General features: G+C 29.1%; 1 protein-coding gene across 5 annotated transcripts in view; it reads right to left on the bottom strand.

Annotated features, from left to right (window-relative positions):
- LOC129961870 (tyrosine-protein phosphatase 69D-like) overlaps positions 1-22,704 on the bottom strand; it is a 666,258-nt gene that overhangs the window by 114,769 nt on the left and 528,785 nt on the right. For 4 of the 5 annotated variants that reach the window (XM_056075481.1, XM_056075483.1, XM_056075485.1 and 1 more), the window contains 3 exons: positions 22,038-22,245; positions 12,165-12,213; positions 3,384-3,525 (listed from right to left, as the gene is read on the bottom strand). In XM_056075481.1, the coding sequence (XP_055931456.1) occupies positions 3,384-3,525; positions 12,165-12,213; positions 22,038-22,245 (399 nt within the window). The remainder of the gene's footprint in view (positions 1-3,383; positions 3,526-12,164; positions 12,214-22,037; positions 22,246-22,704) is intronic. The other variant, XM_056075482.1, reaches the window with a different exon arrangement.

The following is a 22,704-nucleotide window of genomic DNA, read 5'->3' as shown; positions in this document are numbered from 1 at the left end:
GTTTTATAGTTTGCGAGCTTACTTGGAATTGATCTTTTAAATGGATTTCGTTCAAAGATTGACAGAGATCTACAAATTTATTCATAAATCCATGTACCAAATTTCATCTGTCAGGCTCAAAGTGTTATGGCGTTCATAGACTGAAATCATATCAAAAATATGTTTTCCAGACTCAAGGAAATTTTAAATATAGATATTCGTTAAAATCTCAAGTTTGATTAGTTCTATATTTCCTCTATACTTCGTACAAGAGAAAGTAAAATTGCATTTGAGCAATTTTGTATCATCTGAGCAATAAATAACAATTGATAATCGGGTCGATTACGTTTTTCCTATTTAATTAGGGGAGGGGGGCATCATATCAATTAACGAAACCATGTTGTTTATTATTTCGTGATTTATTGTTTGGTTGTAAATCAGCCATCTTTTTGAAAATATTTCTTCTGAAGAATGTTATCAGAAATTTCAGAATCTCACTTGTGACAGTGCTGCCTATCTAAATTCATACATTCCGTTGTAAAACACAAATGAAAAACATCTTATGCACAAACAATTCAAAATTCAAGGTTCTAAATAAATGTTCTTTTTTTCCCTTATATGTTGCACATTATTTTCAGAATTTTTACTCCAAAATAGAGTGCTTATTATCCTGAGCATAAATTTTGTTCATCGAAATTTGTTTTCTACGAAAATAAAAGGAAATAATGATATTGCATCACATAATCCGAGTACTGCAAATTCTTGCCACCAGAAGAAGTAAAATAACAATAGTTCAAAATTTGATTTTTATTTTTGGTTAGTTGCATATCACCCTTTTAAATGTCTGCCATGATTGCCTGAATGATTTTTTTCCTTGCATATGACAGTTATTTTTAAGAATAAGGAATCTGAAATCATTATTAAAGGAATGCACAAAAAAGAATATCATAAATAACATTCCTTGTACTATAAAACAGAATATGAAATCATTTCGAAATGGCATACGCTCAATCCATCTCCATACTTCCCCCTCCCTCCCAAAGAATGCTCTTATTAGCTGTACATAATAAAGTATTTATGTCAAAAAGATTTATTTTGGTTAAAAATATGTAAGATTTTCTCTTGATAAATGAATAATAATCTATTTGTTTATAAGTAATTAGAATTGAAAGATTCTTCATACATTTCTCTTTTGTTATATCCATAATATCACCGATTTTCTGAAAGATAGTCATTAAATGATAATTAAACTTAATGGCTTTGAAATTTTGATACAGATAAATTCATTAATATTCAACTTTAACCTTAAATATTTTATTCTCCGTTAAATGTCTTGACACTGTATGCAAAGAGCGGATGTCAGATTATACATGCATCGAAATTGATATTAGATCCAAGCTTCTTTGTTAATTATCTTCTAATGAATTTTCTGAAAAATATCTCATGATACAATACAGGTAATAATGCTTATGCCACTTGTTATTAATAATATTGCCATTAAGCATAAATCTTTTAAAATCTTGCTGAAACTGGAAAAGTAGAATACATTGTGCTGAAATCTTTGTTCTCATTGTTAAAGGCAGCGCAATTGAAATTGAAAGAGATTTGTTTATTATGTTAACAAATAACTTAAGAACAGAAAACGTTGTTGATAAAAGCCCTATCATTTAATTATTGTTTTGTTAACACAGTCATTAAATTCCTATGATTATAAAAGTTGATAATAACAACAAACGATACAAAATGAATTGTACCGTGAAAAGTAATGATAAAGCTTGCATTTTGATAAGGAATTAATTATAATTGATTCGTGCTTTTGCGAACCTATGGTTTACGAACTCCTAGTCCACTACACTGCATGGCATATTTTTCGGAATAATTTAAAGTATATATTGATTGAATAAATGGAGATTGTTTTACGTTTAAAGGAGGAAATGCGGGTTCTTCATTATGCGATATGCAACACATTTCTATATGTGCAGGAAAGAGTATCTTTAAATAAATTTGAGGAGGGGGGCCTTACTTGTTGAAATAAGGGTAGTAAAATATATGACTTGTCAGGAATCAGTGCGTATTTCGCATTTATTAAGAATATTCTCCTTTAAATAAATGCGGGTCTGGTACTGGATTAGAAGAATGTCTCTCCACATGTGGGCAAGCAGAGAGTGCCGAATCATTTATCGTTTTCGTCATCTGACTAAGGCTAAAATTGCGAGTTTCTTCTTGAATCTCTCTCACGTTGGTTTTAGATTGTGCGTAAATTTGATTATATTAAATTAGTGCGAAGAGCAGGAAGGGTTTTTTCACAATCCTTCCTTCAAGATATTTTGTATTCAAACAAGATTCAAATTAGTTTTTGTTTTATACAACATATTCTTACATACCCTCTTATCCGAGCTATAAAGAATTAAATTTGGTTAACATACAAGGAGAGATCAAATGAAGAATGCTTAGTTTCTGATACGACGAATATTTTAACTGTTCCGTAAATGGATGTACTATTATCCAATAAAAAAAAGCTGGAAATTGTAATAATGTAATACTTATCCACTAAAATTTGTAGAAATTTCACGCGATACATTGCATCTGGTATGATGTTATTTTATTATTATAAATTTGTTATTTACAGTGCTAGAATTAGAACTATAATAGCCAATTCAACATATGAACCAGATTATCTACTATACAAAAATTTTATTATATAATTTTTTATTATTATATTTTTATTATTTTATTATCATATTTTTATTATTTTAATAAAAATATTCACAAATGAAATGATGTGATGAATGAAATATAGAAAGGAAATATTTCTTTAAAAACATAATAAATAATTTTAATTATATTTTTATTTATACTTAAAAATTACACTGAATTGATAGCTTATATAGTAGTTAGTTCAACATTCAATTGCGAAAATCAAAGCTAACTACTCCAGATGTTCCAGTGCAGAAAACAAGCATTCCAATGAAAAGAAACAATGGTAAATAATGTTTTAAAATATTTGACGTTTGCATAAACTTTTTACATGATACACGCTACTTAGCTCTTTAGACTTTAAAAACTGCGGTGATAATTAGTTCATTCTCGATAGAATGAAGTTTAATCTACATTTCAAGAATAATAGGATGGATATTAATCCTAAAGCTGCTTTCCCCGCGATTTCCACGGGTTTGCAATCAGTCCATTTTATATTGCATCCCGCGGTTTTCGCAGTTTAGAGTGTTTATTTTTACGATTACAGATTTTTATTATATTGTGTAACATATAGTATCAGTTCACTTTTCCTGAAAAATATTTGGACTTATTCGCAAATATCGAATTCAAATAGTTATTTTACGTACTCAGAGGGTTAAACACATTAAAAGAGAGAATGTTGCTAAAAAATGAGAGCAGGTAAGTACCTGATGAGACAGATGACAAGAATGAGGACGAGGACGACGAGGATGGTTCCGCAGATGACGCCGAAGAGGAAGGTCATGGGGCTATCTGTGGGTCTGACCGGGGGTGCTGTGCCCGCGCTCGACCCAGAAGATGACAGAGAGCCTAAAAAAAGAAACAGTTCTTCTAAGTGCTTGATTTTTTTCTTCCAGTATCGTTAAAAATTTAATTCATTGTTTTATTCATTTTCAAGATATCTCATAAAATACAACATTTTATCACACTTAAAAGAGAGAAAATTAGAGACATTCATGATAAAGGAAATTCGACTAATTTATAGCGGATATGAAAATAAAAATTTAGAGAAACTAATTAAATTCAATGCAATGCATGGCATCTTCTCCCTAATTTCATACAAACGATGCGAAATTCCTTACAGCAAGACGTTTTCGTTGAATGGCATATAATTATAATGGAATATTTGGTGAATAGTGAAATTAACACAATATTAATTTTTCCTGTTTCATCGTATACATTAGTTGTTTATTTAAAAGAAATGAATCCTACTGGAAAAATATCCAATAACAGAATACATTGCCACATGAATATCAACAATACAAAAAAAAATAAAAACTATAAATAGGGAAAGTTATTAAAAGATATATTTGAAAGTTAATATACTATATACGTAGTTAATCTAAAAATATAAAATAATAAATAAAAATTTTGAACCTAAAAATTTTATAAACTTAAAAAACATTATAAAATTTCATATTTAGATACATTCGATATTAAAAATATATTAGAAACTTAAAATAATCATATATCATTTAAAATAATATAATCATTTAAGAAATCATTAATTAAAAGAATATAATCATTTAAAAAATAATAGTAAAAAGACTAAGAATTCAAAAGTTAAATAAAATCAATCATAAATCGTTAAAAAACATACTGGGAGTTTGAAAGTTAAAAACATTTGAACCAAAGAGCGTATTAAAACTTTCTTAAAAAAATAATCAATATTTAATAATATTTTATTTAAGGGCACACGGTACCTTCACAACTTTTTTTTTAAATTTTAAGCAGGAAACAAAAGTTTCATAGTAATGTATGTTAACATTGGAATAAAATACCCTGAAAAGAAAAAAAAATTAATTTTAATCTACCTGTTTAGATGAAATTTCCATTTATTTTTAAAAATTTCAATTTTTTAAATTTGCTACTACTTTTTGAAATATGAGTATTTTTGCTTCAAACTTTTTTTTATAGATTCTCTAAAATATATTACACAAAAATACGCATGGATTACGAGATATATTCAGTACTTATTTTAATATAAAATTTTTACTATTATATATGGTGAAAAATAGGAAAATTTAGCAGCACTTCATTACTAATCTTTAAACAACTCAAATACTAATCTTTAAACAACTAATCAAGTAAATGCTTATTGCACCATAATTTTATTAAATACATAATGATGAACTTGTAGACAAAATTTAAAAGCTCTATCTTATTTAGGAAAAACACCTTAGCATTTAAAAACAAGAAGATGAATAAAAACAGAACACGGAGAAAAAGACTAAAAAGAATTAAAGATTTCATTTGTGGATAAGAATTTATTTGCTCTTTTCACAAGAAAATGTTATGAATAGTCATAAAAACTATAAAATTTAAAATATATATACAAAATTTAAAACACTTATCTTCAATACAAGATATCTTATAAAGTTTTAAATACTCATTACTGCAGTAGAAAGAAACATGATCGAGAAAAATAGTTGTATAAAACCCACAAAATATCTAGATTTTTAAAAAATAAATTAATATATATGGTGATTAAAATTTATTGAACACGATTCAAAAGCATCCAGTTTGTACGCTAGTCCTCCTTTTTTAAAATTATAATATTCTATGCGTTCACAAGCACGTTTCATTTTTTTCTAAACTGACTCATACACAGCAGATTTCTTATGTTTTCTCTGATATAGACGCCTATAATCCATCTACATGACTAAATGTCTAAACTTTTTGTTCAGAGGAGTGTTATTTTCAACTTGAACACTTTCTAATGATTTAGATATTCCTACATTGAACTTAGAAACTGCATCTGCAACTCAATTCGGACTCGATACAGTGAAACAGAAATTTCGTTTGAGCCCTTACTCCATATGACACTATGAAGATTTTCGTTTGAATTCTGTGTTAAACACTTTGTGCAAAGTTGAAAAAGTTCATCTGATGCCAGTCGTTGATAAATTTGCATAATTTTGGGAACACATTTCTCATTTATTGGTGTTTTTATATGTGTTTTATGTGAACTTGGTGTTTTACCATTGGCCAAAGCTTCCTGAAAAATGTACTAAGAATATTTCCAGAAGGACACAATTCCCTACTAAAAAGAGTAAAATAATTCAATGTTTCCTTGGGTTGTGAGACTAGTTCCAAAGTATTTAAAGGCCATTTTTAAAGGTTTAGGACTCTTTAAATCCGTGTCTACGAATTAAAACCTTAACAACTTTTGAAATAATAAAGATACAGCTTTAATATTTTAGTGTGATGTGAGGATGAGTATAAGCAAACAAATGAGTCAAAAAACTTTTCGACATTAATCATTTTTTTAGGTACCATGTCCCCTTAATGAAAATTTATCTACATGATTAAATTTGACCAATTCATTCTCAAATGTGCTGTTGACTTCAAATGTTCTGGCTAACACAATAAAACATATTCAACTTAGCATGTCACCAAAATCAATTATATTATTGATGGATTTATATGGAAAACAGAACACATGAAAGATCATGCCGAAGATATCAAACATACGTAAATTACGTAAAAAATGAAGGTATTACGTAAAAAACGTTACGTAAAAAAATGAACGTAACGTAAAAAAAGGAACGTAAAAAAATTACGTAAAAACGTACGTAAAAAAATGAACGTAACGTTAATGAATTACGTACGTAAAAAAATGAAGTAATTACGTAAAAAACGTAACGTATTACGTAATAAAATGAACATAAAAATTACGTAAAAAAATGAAGATATATCAATTTAAATAATAATGATAGCATTTTGTGAAACAAATAGCTTATAAATTTCATTCGTAGGTTAAGTTAAGGTAATTGGGAATGAATTTTGCTTATTTTTCTACTCATAAAAACATTTTAAATCAAAAAATATTTTTTTTCTATTTAAAATGTTTTTATGAGCAGAAAAAATAAATCCATAAATTATGGGAATACATAATCATGGCTCAAAAGGCTCAATAAAGAATGCATTTAAATTCAAATTAATTTATTAATTAACCAGTTGCAGTTACAGTAACTGCCATAAATATTCCAGTATGTTCCCAAATAGCTCAGAGATGTAATTGGGAAATACGTTTTGGTTTCTGATTATGGCAACGAAACTGATTTGAAAAGAATATATTTGAAATGAAAAGAAATTACAATTTATTGCTACAGAATTTATCGGCCATTTCCAAGTAATCCAATGTACTGTTTATTGATTATTTTTCAATAAAATGGCACTCTATTTTCCGGAATATATATTCATATTTGTTGAAACTTCAATTGTGGATGGTTCGAGTGGTTAATTTCTCCATCTCTAGACTCTCCATTTTTTTATTGCAAAGAGTCAAAGTTATCATCTTCAGATTCCTCTTTTAGCATCATATTTCTTTCTTTCTTGATGTGAACTTTCTTGTTTTCCTTTATATTCGATTGCAGGCAGTAATTATTGATAAGTGGCTTTCGAAAATATATGTGTAGATTACATGATAAGTTATTAAAAATCTTAGTTGTTGATTTGGCATAAAATAATAAACATTATTGGAGGCAGAATACTACTGTGTTTCTAAATTTATTATCATTTCATATCGTATAATTATCCCAAAAAAATTAAAAATATAAGTTTCTGTTACACTAAAACTTATTCACAATTACGCCAGAATGGAAGTTGTTTAGAAGTAATTGAGGACCCTTTTGTATTTCTAAGGAGAAAATCTGAAAATAAAAATTCAATCTTACTTATAGCTGCATATCTTGCAAATCCATAAAATGTACAATTTAGCAACTTCCATTGTAAATAAGATGCAGGGAATGAATAATGGCATTAAAAAAATTTTGATTTTACTCTTTTTTACGGTTGCAACTAAATTAAATAAAGGTTAGAAAATTTCATTCAATACTCGAGAATGTTTGAAAGAATATACATATTTTCAGGTTTGTTGAAGCTTCAACTGTGTATTCTATAGTCACTGTTCCCAATTACTCCTAGTTTCCAATTACCCTCATTGATTCTACTTGCTCTAGAGTTCCAATTTTATTTTTATAGTGAAGATGCCAAATGAAATTGCATTTTCAAGAAGAGATCGAAAACTCTGAAATACAGAGTCTCCAAATTAGTTCATTAAAAAATTAAATTAATTTTAAGTTTGAGGATTGCAAGAATAGAATTTTATGACTATGCCACTATTCCTATTTTTTGCATACAAAAATGAACCTATATATCAATTCAACATTAGAAAAGATTGCAACTTGGCGCGAAATCTGAGCGACATAAAAGGAGACTATTGATCTGACACATTGCAGTAAACACTCGGACACAAAGGTTGAAAACTCAGAATATAAATAATGGTACGACAATCTTCAATGTGCAGAAGCAATTTATTGTATATGTACAGCTGAACCAAATCATTCAGATACTTTGGCAATTGAGAAATATCTACATCAACATTGGATTCCCTGAGTAAAAACAGTTTCAAATTGTCATCATGTAAAAGATATTCAGAGAATTTCAAAACAAGAAAGCGATCATTAATAAATAGAATAAAAATGAGGGGTTTCATGATTAGAGACTTGCGAGTATCCAGATATACTTGGCAACTTATGAGGAATAGCATCAGTAAAATATATATATAGCAATCCATCACTTAAATAAAGATAATTGCAAACAATGAAATCAATATAGGAACCGATATTATTAAATTTATTTAAAAGAAATTCCAAAATTAATTGAATCAAAAACCTCAGAAAACTCAATATAAATATTATCATCACATCAATTTCAAGTATTCAAATGAAGAAATAGTCTTATTTTATAAACAAAATAAATCCGTAATATTTGAACATTTTGGAATAAATTTATGTTGAATTGATGAAATCAATCAATTAATGTGGTGAAAAATATTCCTACATATTATAATTTCAAATATTTTAAAAAATTAATTCAAATATAATTTTTATAATCATTTTCTTATATCAGAATAATTTTGGTTCGATTCAGGAAGTACATTTATTTTTCCCAGAAAGGTTTATTAATATCAGAAGTGGATAATTACACATTTCTGCAAAAACTTTAAATAGTAAATGAATGCATAAAATCAACATCAACGGCAGAAGATTTCAGTTAGTAATTGTCATAACACATCTTCTCATGATATAATATCTATTTTAACTAAATCTAAACGCAACTGACATTTAATCCATGATTTTTTCAAAGAATTAAAAGTTTATACTTAGATTTGAAATAATGAGGAAAAGGATTATCGATACCATTTTCATAACATGCATTACTGTAGAACATTTTATATGGTGAAGGTTTATTTTTTTAAAAAAATATATGATTAACACTTTTTAGGTTCAAAGATTATTAAATTATATACGTGTATTATGCAACTATTTTTAGCATTTTTATTAATATTTGACCTTAAAATTAAATTCCTCAATAATTTTCGGATCTCTGTTTTTTTTTAATGCTTAAGAGCTATCATTTTTTCATAAGTTTTTTTTTCTCATTTGAATATTAAAAGGGAAATTAATTTTTAATAAATTTTATAGGTATAGTCTGACAAAAAAACGTGTTATGATCTTAAAAGTTAAAAACAATTATGTAATTTAAAAAAAAATGTAAAATAAATTGCCGTTAGTTCACTAATCAAACACTATATATTTCAAACAATTTTTTAAAAGCTAGATTCATTTTTAAATATTGGAATTACTCTTAGAAAAACCAACTGACAGTGCATAATGGTGATTATCCTCAGAGATCAAAGTTTTATAATTGTGAACAACTGAAACAGCACTAATGTAAATATTATATAAGATCGAATCTACAAATTTATTCTTAAAATTAAAAAAATACTGCTAAATTAGTTTTAATATTTACTTATAAACAAGGATAAAATTAAATTTTTCAATGGTTCAAACAATTATTACTACTACTTTTATTATAATTAAATGAGAACCAAAGCAGATAGAAATATTTTTTATAGAAATTAAATTTCTGAAATAAATTTTTTTTTTACATATTTACCAACTTACTTTGAAGCAGCAGGAAAATATATAACATGCAGTATATTTTTTCGTGACATTTTCGATTCAGTGAAATCCAAAGACATTTCAGATCCGATCGAAGAAAGTTAATTTGAAGAACAGGAAAGTATGATTTAGTAGTAAGAAGTACACTGCCACCATGATTTATATGAAATTGTTATTGAATGTTGGTATTTACGAAAGCTGAAGTAGTTAATAGTAAATAAATCGGAAAAACAAATGTCGTGTCAAAACTATACTTCAGCTAAATATATAATATCGTAATTTTTTTGGGTATATAGAATTTAAAAAAAATCAGTAGCTTTAGTTCTTAATACAGACATTCTGAAAAAATATAGAATGTCTTTTATTAGATACCGTGCGTATTTTAGATCAAATCGGGTCATCAACTTTTCCAGCTATAGTATCCATTTTTAAATCTTCCAAAAAAAATTGGGATGAAGATAGCCTTCAGGCCACACCGATACTTTTAATAGAGGTTAAAAATCATTTTAGTAAATATCAACACAAAAGAGGCTTAAGTAGGAAATTTTGCTTCATATCAATAGTAGAACAAAAAGTAACTTTAAAGCTTAAAAAAGGCTGTTATTGCGTTCACAGTTGATTTCGGATTTAGCTCTAACGAAAAAAAAAAAAAAAAAAAAAAAAAGATTTCTTTTTGGCGTTTACTTACAATTTTGAAGCTCGAATTCTTTCTTGCATCAGTGAAAACAGCTTACTTTTCTTATTGTTCATATAGGATTGTTAACTCTTTATTAATTATCGGTTTAGCTGAGCCACTCCACGCTGTAGAGGCTTAAACATTCACTTTGGATTTAATCTCAGGGTTGAAAAGTTCTTCACAAACTAAAGCTTGTTCATGGTGATCAATAACCTTGGTATCAATATTTGGATAAAATTGTCATGAAATACCATCAAATTTATCACAAATATCTTTCCAGAAAATGATAAATTCTTGTCTTGGTTCAATAAATAAAACCCTCATGGTTCCAGATAATCGAGTTGTGAACTTTTTTTGAAGCTGCTTCTATATAAAACATTCAAATATCAGTTTTTAAATTCGTAAAATGTTCTTTAACATCAGCAAACTTCTTTTCAAAAGCTTTTCAAAAAATTACACATATTATTGTGAAATTTCTCCAAAAAAAATGTCTTCACTTCCTTTTTAAAATTTGCATCCTTCGTCTTCGGCGATATGTTGCCAAGTAGGTCATTATAAACTCTAAACAAGGTTGGCTATAAAAAATTTATACCAATAATTATAAGAAAATTAAAAAGAATCGGAGAATGGATTATAGACATATGAGATTGCATTATCTTTGATTTTCGGTTTCTACAAAATTTTGTAGCTCTCGATTTTTTTACAGATATTTGGTTTAATAAAAGAATATTCCTTAGCATATGCTTATCTTATATAATGAACTTAACAGCCGAAGTTGTGAGGTTCAAATGTAAATTAAGAAAATATTTTAACTTGGGAAATATAGCTATCTCCAAATTTAGTTCCCTTCCTTCTTTTAATAGACTTTTGAAGATTGTGAAAATGTATAAATGTTATTGTATTCAAAATAAGGTTGGTAATGGTTATAAAGAGCGATCATGGTTAAACTATTTCTTCTTCCTGTGGTTAGAGGTACAAGAACAACAATAACACAAAAGACTGATCAAGTAAATTCAGCAACATCCCTTCTGTGATTACAGATATTTAAAACTTGAATCTCGTTTGAAGCTATCCTTTACAAGTATTTGATTAATGAGAGAATATTTTATGACACATCATCATTAAATTAAAATGGATACAAAAAAACTAATTAACAATTAGAAATGTATTTTCAGATTTGAAATTATAAATTTTAATAATAGTACTAATTTAATTAAAATTAAAAGATTATGAAAAACAGGGCCAGTTATGATGCATTTCTATATCAAGAGATTTCATACCTTTATTCTTCGTCTTATGAATAGTTCAGAAGCTGTACGGAAAACGCATGATGAATTCATTTTCTTTAAGTAGCTCATTTATTTCTCTTTTAACAATCCAGTTAACGGTGTTATTACCTTTTTATATTAACATATGTGCAACGACCAGACTGATTCCTATTAAAGGAATGCAATTTCATCGACAATTGAAAGTAGCAAAAGAGTTTTTTCTCAATTAATTGAAAACTGGGGAAGACAATATCTGTTATGAAAGAACATTTTTAGCTATCATATATCTGTAACCTATAAAAATCACCTATTTAATATATATATTTCTTCTAAAAGTTATGCACAATCACTACAATAAGTAATTTTAAGGATATTAAATCTGTGCTAGCAGTCAATTAAGTCAATATATTGCTAAAATTCAACTTATACTAGTGTTTGTATTTTTTTTCTAAATTAATCAATTATATTCAAATATGAAAGTCACAAAATGAAATATATTGGATATGAAATATTGAGTACAAAATAGATACTAACACTTACTAGTCTGCACTGGTTTAAAATATTCACTCTGTTTGGCTAGAATCTGAAAAAAACAACAATTTAAAGTCATTTATATATGTAAATGATTCTAAACATAATTTTTGAAAAGTAATTCAGTCATGTGAAAGAATAAAAATATGTCTTAAATTTTTATAGAAACCGGGATATTCTGTTTGGTAGGGCTTTGAATTCATATCACTTGGATTGTGAGTTCAAACCTCGCCGGCCGAAGACTCTCCATGTACATGTTGCTGGTGCACGTATAAATCTGTCATAACCACAAAGTCCCCCAAGTCGAGACAATACCACTGGGGATACTGGATGAGAGTTGATTGATCTCTGATTCAGGTCTGAGTTACAATCTGCGGATGAGTGAATAAAATGTATGAATGAAGACCGACCCGTTAAAAGGACTGTGACGCATGAGTAGCTAAGATTCTTGTCCTAGATGGCGCAACTGAAACAAGAGACGCTAAACTTCGGCTTAAAATCGCTGACTTTGTCAGCTTTCGTGTCTATGACAAGTGTCATAAGCAACAACAACACATTATATAAGTTTATTTTCATTGCTAATAGTTTGAAATTTGATTCCACCGTATACTGAGATGCATATACAGTATCTAAAAATCTACAATACTCTTCAAATCTCATGTCTATCAATCTATTGATAAACAAGAGATCTAAATAAAATCGATATTGTTTGAACTCTATGAATTGGGGTTAGTGTATAGTAATAAGTATGTGATTTCACCACATACAGAAGGTCTTTCAGTTACCGATGTTAGTGTAATATGTAAATCAGCAGGAATGGTCTCACCCAAACTTTCTTGCGTAGTCACTAGTAAATGTAAGTCTGTATATAGTAACCGTATACCCTTGATGGACAATAGATATGGAAGAACGTATTAGAGTGCAATCTTTAGCGATTTCTTGCGCGCATTAATTTAAGTTAAAATACAGGCAATTGCTTCTGAAACGCCAAACTTATTTACGTCTTTTTTTTCTGGACAGATTGAAACCAGAATTCGATGCAGAATTATTAACTGCAGTGAATTTCAGATGAATATCTGAAATTCTTCCTGTTCCTGTTTTTGAGAGTCTATTTTACGTGCTTGCGAATGTACGGATTGGCACGCGGTCAATTCTTTAATATATTTGTTTCCAAATTTGATGCACATGCTTATTTTAGATGTTAGATTTGAGAACTAAATTTTATCTATTCAGTTCTCTTTGTTTTCTAGTTAACGTGTTAGCTTTCATTCCGACAATCAGACAGATAGACAGATTTTGAACGAACTTTGACCAAATTTTCTTTAAAATCTACAAATTAGTATTGAATCCATTTGTTGAATTTCATTCTTCCAGATCAAAGCGGTTTTGAGTTATTCTGTTCACAGACAGACAGACAGACAAGCAAGCAATCCCAAAAATGTATTTTTCAGATTCAGAGTGATCTTAAGAGAGATTTAGAGTTCGAAGTTTTTGACAATTACAATACCTTTTATATGTATTCGTCGTATATGATAAAGTAACATATAAATTCATTATATGGGGCCGCGGTGGTCTGGTGGTAAGGTCTCGGCTTCGGAACCGGAGGGCTTCAGGTTCGAGACCCGATTCCACCGAAGAACCGTCGTGTAAGGGGGTCTGTTGCACGTTAAATCCGTCATGACCAAACGTCCTCCCGCTGGTGCGGTGTGGTGTGGAGAAGGGGGTGCCAGCTCAGGTGTCGTCCTCGTCATCTGACCGCGGTTCAAAATTACGAGGTCCGTCCCAAAGTAGCCCTAGTGTTGCTTCAAACGGGACGTTAATATAACCAAACCAAACAAACATTATATGTACAGTGAAAAAAAAACCCCAATCAATTTCAGATTCTATATAGCTGAAATATGACGATCATATTCCATTATGGTAAGAATCACAGTTAAAATCAATTCTATACATTTATAAGAGGGCTGGGATAGCCTAGCAGGAAGGGCGTTGGATTCGCATCCCTTGGGTTGTGAGTTTGAACCCCACCGGCCGAAGACCCTTGTATGTGGTAGCTGGTGCATGCATAAATCGTGGTCACGAAGTCCACCATGACGAGACAATACCACGAGGGGTAGTGGTTCCAAGATAATCGTTCTTTGATTCAGGTCTAAATTACGATCTGTGAATAAAATGTAAGAATGAAAACATAAAAACGTAATAAGACGTAAAAAAGGGGTTGTGACGCGTGAGGAGCTAAGGCGTACTCCTGGCCCTAGATGGCGCTACTGAAAACAAGAAACGCTCTCTCGGCTTAAAATCGCTGACCTCGTGAATGGGCTTACCTATGACAAGTGCCGTTAGAAGAAACAACAGTTATTTATTTATTGTCGGCATATCCAAGGATAAAATGTCTTACTTTTTTACATATACTGAAAATAAAGTGAAGATACGCTTTAAATTTTGTTAAATAATCCCATAAAGCACATATGAAATATTTTAATTTTAGAACATGATATTTTAATGGTAATAAATTGCAAAAATATTTGTAGGATGAAAAATGTGGGAATTTAATAAGATGAAGGCTAAAAATAACTTTTCTTCATTTACATTATCTTTCTTTTTAAAATTTTATCAGAAAAAAATAATATTGTAATCCGAGCGTAAATGATTTTCGCCAACTGAAATAAATTTGCTGATATTTTTTTGAAAAATAGAGAAATCTTCCGAATTAAAATTTAATGCCTTAAGAAATTCAATATACGCTTACTTACTTAATTAATTAGAGCTAATTAACTTTTACTTTTTATACTAATTTATTGCGAATTTTTAAAGGTAATATGAAATTCAAAGCAATTTTCGTGGAATTTTTTTAGTCTTACTAGGAGTGTACCCATAGCTGACCGGTATTAAAATCTTTTCATATGTAATTCTTTTAACCTGAGAATAATTTTTATGCATAATTTTTTTACCATTTCTAATTCTATCTATTTGCATTACTAATATAATAAAATACTTTCAATGTCTGAAATGTTTTTGAACTTTCCATAAAGTAACAACGATAATTAAAATGATATCATTGATAAAGACGACTTTGAAAAACATCGATAGCCTGATTTTTTTTCGATAAGTTGGAATTATTTATTAATTAGTAGTCTAAATCTTGTTCACAAACGTTGATGCACAGAACAAAATTGAAATAAATTTGTTCAGAATAATTAAAAGAACAGTACTTTGAGAAACAATTAGTTTTAGTTAATTTTTCGCTAATAGGAAACTTGAGATAAATTATATCAATAGTTTTTCTTATATAAATTGTTAATCTTTCTATTCTTTCAAAGTTTTCTTTTTGAATTTTGTTCATATATTCTAGCAACAATTCGTCGTATACATTCTTGTTTGCCAACAATAAAAAAGTCTTTCATTTATCCACAAAAGATTTACTTACCGAAAATTCGTTGAGCGGTGTACCAATGTTTTCTTTTGGTCATCGCAAAATCACTACTTTATGTCGAGTTTATACTCGGCCAGTTATAAGACGGCAAGTAGGCAGCGCATGCGTAGAAAGGAACTGATTTATGTTTGTTACAATTTCTTAGATTTAGACAATCCACACTTGGCTATAAATTACCGTTTTAGCGTTCCTGAAATTTTTATTTTCCTCTGCGTATCGTATTAAAATGATGGATATTTACACGAAGAAACATAGTAAAATAAATAAAAGTCAACATATCTAAATATGAAAACTATAGAAAAGAAATGGCAATTAAAATGCAAAAAGAACACAACCTCGCATTAGAAAGAGCAAAGAAGTCGGAATTAATCTATGATACGTGATCAAGTTTTTTCACGCCAAAAAACCCGCCAAATTCTGAAAACGCATGCGCAGTAAGAAAAAAAAAATACAGTACAGCGGCATGTTGTTGTCCCGTTGGGACAATTACTTGCCATCTACCGAAGAGCATTTTTCAGCCTTTCTACGCAAGCGCTGCCTATTTGCCGTCTTTTAACTGGCATTAAAATAAACAAAAACTTTGTCAACAGATATGTATTAACTCGAAAGAGAAATTAAAAAAAAAGCGAGAAAATATTTTAAAGTCTAAATGTTGCTTAGCAAAGAGGTATTTATATTTTGCTTTATTTTAAAATCGTCTGTGCGAAATTAAAAAAAAAATAATATCGAATGAAAAAATGCAGAGAAATGGAACTGATATCGTTGAAAAGGTGAAAATTTGATTTGTAACATGATTTAAAAACTTATTTAGAGGAGTAATTTTCTTTTAAGTTACTATGGAACACAGATAAAATTTTAGTTATTTCTCTTTATTGTGTTTGAACATCCGTTTTATTTGTTCGTAAGAGCTTAACTTTTCCTATTACAGTTTGAGTAATTATGTTTGCTTTTAGTCATGAAATCAATTTTTTAAACCAAATGAAAACCTGGTAAAAAGACAGGTATTAGAATAAAGTAGAAATTTAAGAAATATGCATTGATAAAGTAGCTCAAAGTTAACATTAATTTACATGTTAATTAATTTTTTTAAAGTTAATAACAGTTGAAAGCAATATTGTTCAAAATTGAAATTGATATAATTGAACTGGAACAATTTTTATTTTGGAAAGGATATTATAATATTTCTTGCAAGATTATTTGCGCCGAAGTCACTGAAGAAGAATGGCAAAATTATTCCAGATATTTTCTAATTAGTTAAATATTTAATTAAGTTTTGCATTTTTAAAAATTGCTCATATTCTTTCTCTTGTCTCAAAAAATAAGGCTGCCATTCTTGGTTGAAATCGGGTCAGTCGTTTAGCAGGAGATGAGAAACTTACAAACGTACATAACAATAATGATTTTTATTTATATTAAAATTTCATTCGAAGTTTCTTATTATTACGAGTCTAAAATTTCCAAAATTTTGAAATCATGTACATTTATAGTTATTGTGTAAATTATTGCATTCACATGAGATGATCATCACTTTCTCTAGAATATAATCTTCTAGATAGAATCTCTAGCAATTGCTAAATTCTTGAGTTTTCCTTCGAATTCTAAATCCAACATCTACGTATTATTATTCGCAGGACAATAGGTATTAGTTGCCACGACGCTCGACAATACAAAATTTCTACAGCTGTACCTAGAAAATAAAAGGATTAGCGTTCCAATTATGCCTTATTCTGTCTTTAATTTCCCTCGTGGTCCACCATAGATTATTCGTGCTTAAATACCATCTCAAGCGAATTTAAAGTTCATCATGCTATCGTCGGTATTCGTAAATCTTTTGAGAAGTTACAGTTACGCAGTAAAAATGTAATTCTTAACCCTTTCAGACAAAATAAATGAACTCGGTTATTCATATAACTCTCGAGGGACAAGAACGTTCTGAATGTAGTCATTTACTTTGAATGGAAGTTGAAACAGCAAAGAATAGAACCCTGTAGGGTATCTAGAAGTAAAGCAGTTAGATCATAATTCAATATTTTTTATTCCATTATACTCAATTGATGCATGCTTCTTGTAAATTTGATTTAGAAACTTAAAAATAAGTGCATATATTTAAGTATGCTCGAAGGCTTTGTGATATATTTATGCCATTTCTGACTGGGATTTCTGTAAAATAATAAAGAACTGAGAAAGTTAGAACAAAGCGTGAGAATTATGAATATTAAGTAAGATCTCATTACTTAATTGTATTAAATTCAAAAGATCTTATCACTGTTGAGTGCATTATAATGGCAGACGTGCTGAATTAGTATTCCTGTGGGACGAAATAATATGGAGATAAAAATGAAAAATTTCTTAATTAAAAGGAAACAATAGATAAATGTTTTTTTTCACAAGTGCAAATATAAAGAAAAAATTATATCTAGTAATTTCGCAATAACGAAAAAATTCATATAAACGGAATTAAAATTAAACCTAGTGTATCGTATGGATTTCATTTTGTGATATTTATCAAGAAATATTTAAACACTGAGGAGGACAATTCCTATGATACTAAAGCTACTAAAAATAATCTTGTGAATATATAAATTTCACATTTTCTATATTTAATTTGAATCCTTGCATTAAAATGCTCTGAAAATCGGGTTCTTGAAAAAAATTTCTAACTCTGCTTGATTTTTCATTTTTAATTATTTACATTGAATATGCATAATTAAATGAAATCAGATACAAAATTACAAAAAGATAAGATTTTCTAAATCAACAAAAAATTAATTAATATTTATGATTAAACATAAATTAATTTTTCATACTTTTACTATTTATGAGTTTTTATTTAAATTCAATATTTTTGAGATTTAAACATTTTTCTACATATTACAATGTAAATGCTTTATATTATTTTGTGTTATACGTATACAAATATATGATTTATTTTCTCTTATTCTTAAATTCTTGACTTTTAGAAAATCTGAGGCTAAGTTTATTGAATCTTATCGTAGCAAATGCCAAATACGCAGCTTATGATGCGAATGCGAGATAAATCAAAGCTTTTAACAAATGAAAGATAATAAATAAGCCAATTAAAATAATAAGGTAATAATTTAATTGTCACGAACAATTCATCAAATCCTTCTGTATGATAAAATAATAAGATAATAATTTAATTGCCACGAACACAACATTAAGTACTTCTGTATGCTAAAATAATAAGATAATAATTTAATTGCCACAAACACAACATTAAGTACTTCTGTATGCTAAAATAATAAGATGATAATTTAATTGCCACAAACACAACATTAAGTACTTCTGTATGCTAAAATAATATGATAATAATTTAATTGCCACAAACACAACATTAAGTACTTCTGTATGCTAAAATAATATCATAATAATTTAATTGCCACAAACACAACATTAAGTACTTCTGTATGCTAAAAATATAAGATGATAATTTAATTGCCACAAACACAACATTAAGTACTTCTGTATGCTAAAATAATATCATAATAATTTAATTGCCACAAACACAACATTAAGTACTTCTGTATGCTAAAATAATATCATAATAATTTAATTGCCACAAACACAACATTAAGTACTTCTGTATGCTAAAATAATATCATAATAATTTAATTGCCACAAACACAACATTAAGTACTTCTGTATGCTAAAATAATATCATAATAATTTAATTGCCACAAACACAACATTAAGTACTTTTGTATGCTAAAATAATAAGATGATAATTTAATTGTTACGAACACTTTATTAAATCCTTCTGCGCGCTTTACAGTATTTGTGAATGACATTTGAAAAAATTCGGTTGAGTAGTTTGGATCGCTGTAGATACAAAGAAATATTGATGTTTGAATTAAATAAATTTTCGTAATTAAAGAATGAAAAGATGATGGCAATATTTATTTTCTTTAAAGATATAGAAATATTAGTTAAAATTATTTGCTAAAAATGAAATATTTTCATTTTTTATTTCCTCACATACCAAATACGGATAAACTACTGTAATCATCAAAAAATTCGAGCTCGAGCTTTTGACGAGTCTCCATATTTTAGAGCACCGCAAGTTCGAAAAACAGATTTTTGACATTTTGTTATCTGTGACATAGATAACTGACAAATATTTCAACCTAGAATGATGAAATTTGGTATATAGACTTAACACCAAACTTGTAGATTTCAATCAAATTTTGAGTAAAACCCATTCAGAAATCCTGTCTGTCTGAATACAATTTAATACGCTAACTACATAACGAAGAGAACTAGATGGATGAAAGTTAGCGTGCATATTTTAGAGTAGTTCTTTATCGAATTCGGAACCAAATTCGTAAAGAGGTGACTTTTTGTCTGTCTGTTTTTACAAATATGAAAAGGTATAACTCAGACACGTGGTGATTTAAATATATGAGATTTAGTATGTGATTTTGTGCCTACAATTGTAAGTCTAAATCAAATTTTGATTTTAACTGGCTGAAAACAATGCATCTAAAACAAAAATTCGATATTCGAGTATCCATTGCTCAATCGCCAGTAAAATCGACAAAGATCAAAAAATAGATTCAATAAAAACGCTAAATTCAAGCTAAAGATCAATATTTCGTGGCTATTGTTCTCCCATGTCACGAAAGTCATCAGTGCCTTTACCGAAGGCCTACAATTTTATACAGGGAGGGAAAGTTTCGGGGAGACCATTTCCAATATTTCAGTTTCAATTGAATAATATATCACTAGCAATAAAAAGATATATCTCTTCTAATTAGAAAGATGAATGTGTATCTGCCGTTTGACCTGCATATAAAATATTCGGGTCATGTATACCTTAAGGGTGAGAAGGTGCATCTTGAAGTGATATTTTTGGAATTTTAAAAAGAGTTTTATGTATAATTTTGCTGAATTTGTAGTTTTTTCGTGACAACTTCTGAAAATATTATGGCATAAAATTAAACAATGTATTAAAATCTAAAAAATTATATTTTTTAATGATACTATCTTCATAGTCGAGAAATATATATACATGTCTAATTTTCAACAATAGACGACATTGTGCCCTGAAATTAAAATCGTTTTTCTTTATCCTGATCAAGATTATTAAAACTTACGTTTTAAAAGAGTTGTTTCCTTTAGAAAGATTCCTGTACACAATAAATAAAAGTAAGACAGTTAAAATACCAGAAATTTAATGCCAAAGAATTTGGTAGAATCATGGATATGAATTTATATATAAAAACATTATATAAAATCAAATATAATAAATATGCCTGGCGAACTAACTGGTCATCTGAAATGACTAGTTAATAACATGATCAGGAGGTAATGACTTTCTTGAAATGGTATCGATTCTTTGAAAATCATTCAGAAAAGCGTCTTTTCTAGAAGATTTCTTATTTAAAACGGTCTTATTTCTTGGCGATTTATTAGGGATTTTACACGCAAAAGTCCAATCTCATAATTTTGAACTCCAGTCAGATAACAGGAATGATACCTGAGCTGGCACTCCCTTTCTGATCTTCAGTACTATACTAATGGAGGGTCATTTGGCCCATGATGTCAGATTTAACCTGCACCAATCTTATATACGTATCTTCTGGGGAATCGAGTTTCGTACTTGAAACGATTACATTGTAATCTTAGTTTAGTTTAGTTAACTTATATTAATGCCCTTTTTAAAAGCAATAATAGAGCTGTTGTGGAACAGACTTCGTAATATTGAACCGAAGTCAGATGACGGGGACAACATCTGAGCAGGCACCCCCTCTCTAAACTTTCACACACACACAACACCAGTGGGAGGACGTTTTGCCCTGACGGATTTAACGTGCACCAGACCTACTTACACGACGGTCCTTCGGTCTTTATCTCGAACCTGAAACTCTCCGGTTCCAAAGCCGAGACCTTACCACCAGGCCACCGCGGTTCTACACGATTACATTGTAAATCGGTTAGCAACGTATTTGGGTAACGAAACACAAGCGACAAAAAAATTTGTGCTTTGAATTTCTCTGAACGGTATCAGCGTCTTTGCCAAAATAAATATTGGAACCGACATCTATTGATGTATTTAGATGGGGCTGAAAATATGCTAAGAGAACGTAATTTTTCAATGGTTTAGTGATTTTTTTCATTGATTATTAGCATGTCTTTCCGAGACGATGCATTTTAGCCCTTTATAAAAGTCTCAAAACCTGAAATCAGAGAAAGTTTTGAAATAAAAAAACCATCATGCAGAGATTGTAAAAAAATAATTAACATATAATGTAACTTCTCTATCACAATTTGCCATTAAGTAGCACATTCAGTTTCGAAATTGTAGAGTAGCATCGTATACATTTAATTCGGATTAATTATATTTCATCTTGCTTTTCCATGGCAGTAAGCAACTGTGCGCAGCATAAAATTTGTATCTTAATAAAAACAAAATATTCTCTCACCTGTCCATCCGGACCCCAGACTTGGACTTGGACAAACCCGGAGTAGTTAGTGTCCGGATCAAGCGAGCCGTCATATACTCTTAGCGTCCTCTCCTCCTCCTCCACCTCCTCCTCTGTGGCGCGCCGGATTCGGAAAGGTGGGCCGGACCTCGGGTCGCACAGGCTGAAATCGCCGTCTCCCAAGATCACCTCGCTCGCGAAGTTGTCACTGTAACAAACAACAAGGTCATGGCATTCATTTGATGGTTAAATCGAAAAATGACATTAATTATGATTTTTGTTGTAATAATATTGATAAGTATTTAACTAAAAAATTGCCTGAGTGCTAGTACATTCACTCATGTGAGAAACACATTTTTTTTTGTTGTTTCCAAAAGAAAATTTTTTTCAAACAAATGAGCATTCCTTTACTTTGACCATAATGACCTTTAATTTTCAAGGACTTTAATTTATTAGTTAAGCGTCATATAATGAATAAGTTTAAATCATTGGCTTTACTTATTATTGTAGTTTTTACTTATTATATAAGCACAGATTGGAATCTGACTGTGAAATAAATGACTGGGGAACCAGAAAGAAAACTGTGATTGAACAGAAAAGCTAAATAAAAGCTTAGAAAGCTAAAGCTAAAGAAAACTTTCTTTCAAATCATAGCAAGGGTGTATAT

The sequence above is a fragment of the Argiope bruennichi genome, chromosome 2 (assembly GCF_947563725.1).
Source record: "Argiope bruennichi chromosome 2, qqArgBrue1.1, whole genome shotgun sequence".
NCBI classification, from domain to species: domain Eukaryota; kingdom Metazoa; phylum Arthropoda; class Arachnida; order Araneae; family Araneidae; genus Argiope; species Argiope bruennichi.
Note: the sequence above shows the minus strand (reverse complement) of the source record. Positions and strands in the feature narration are given on the sequence as shown.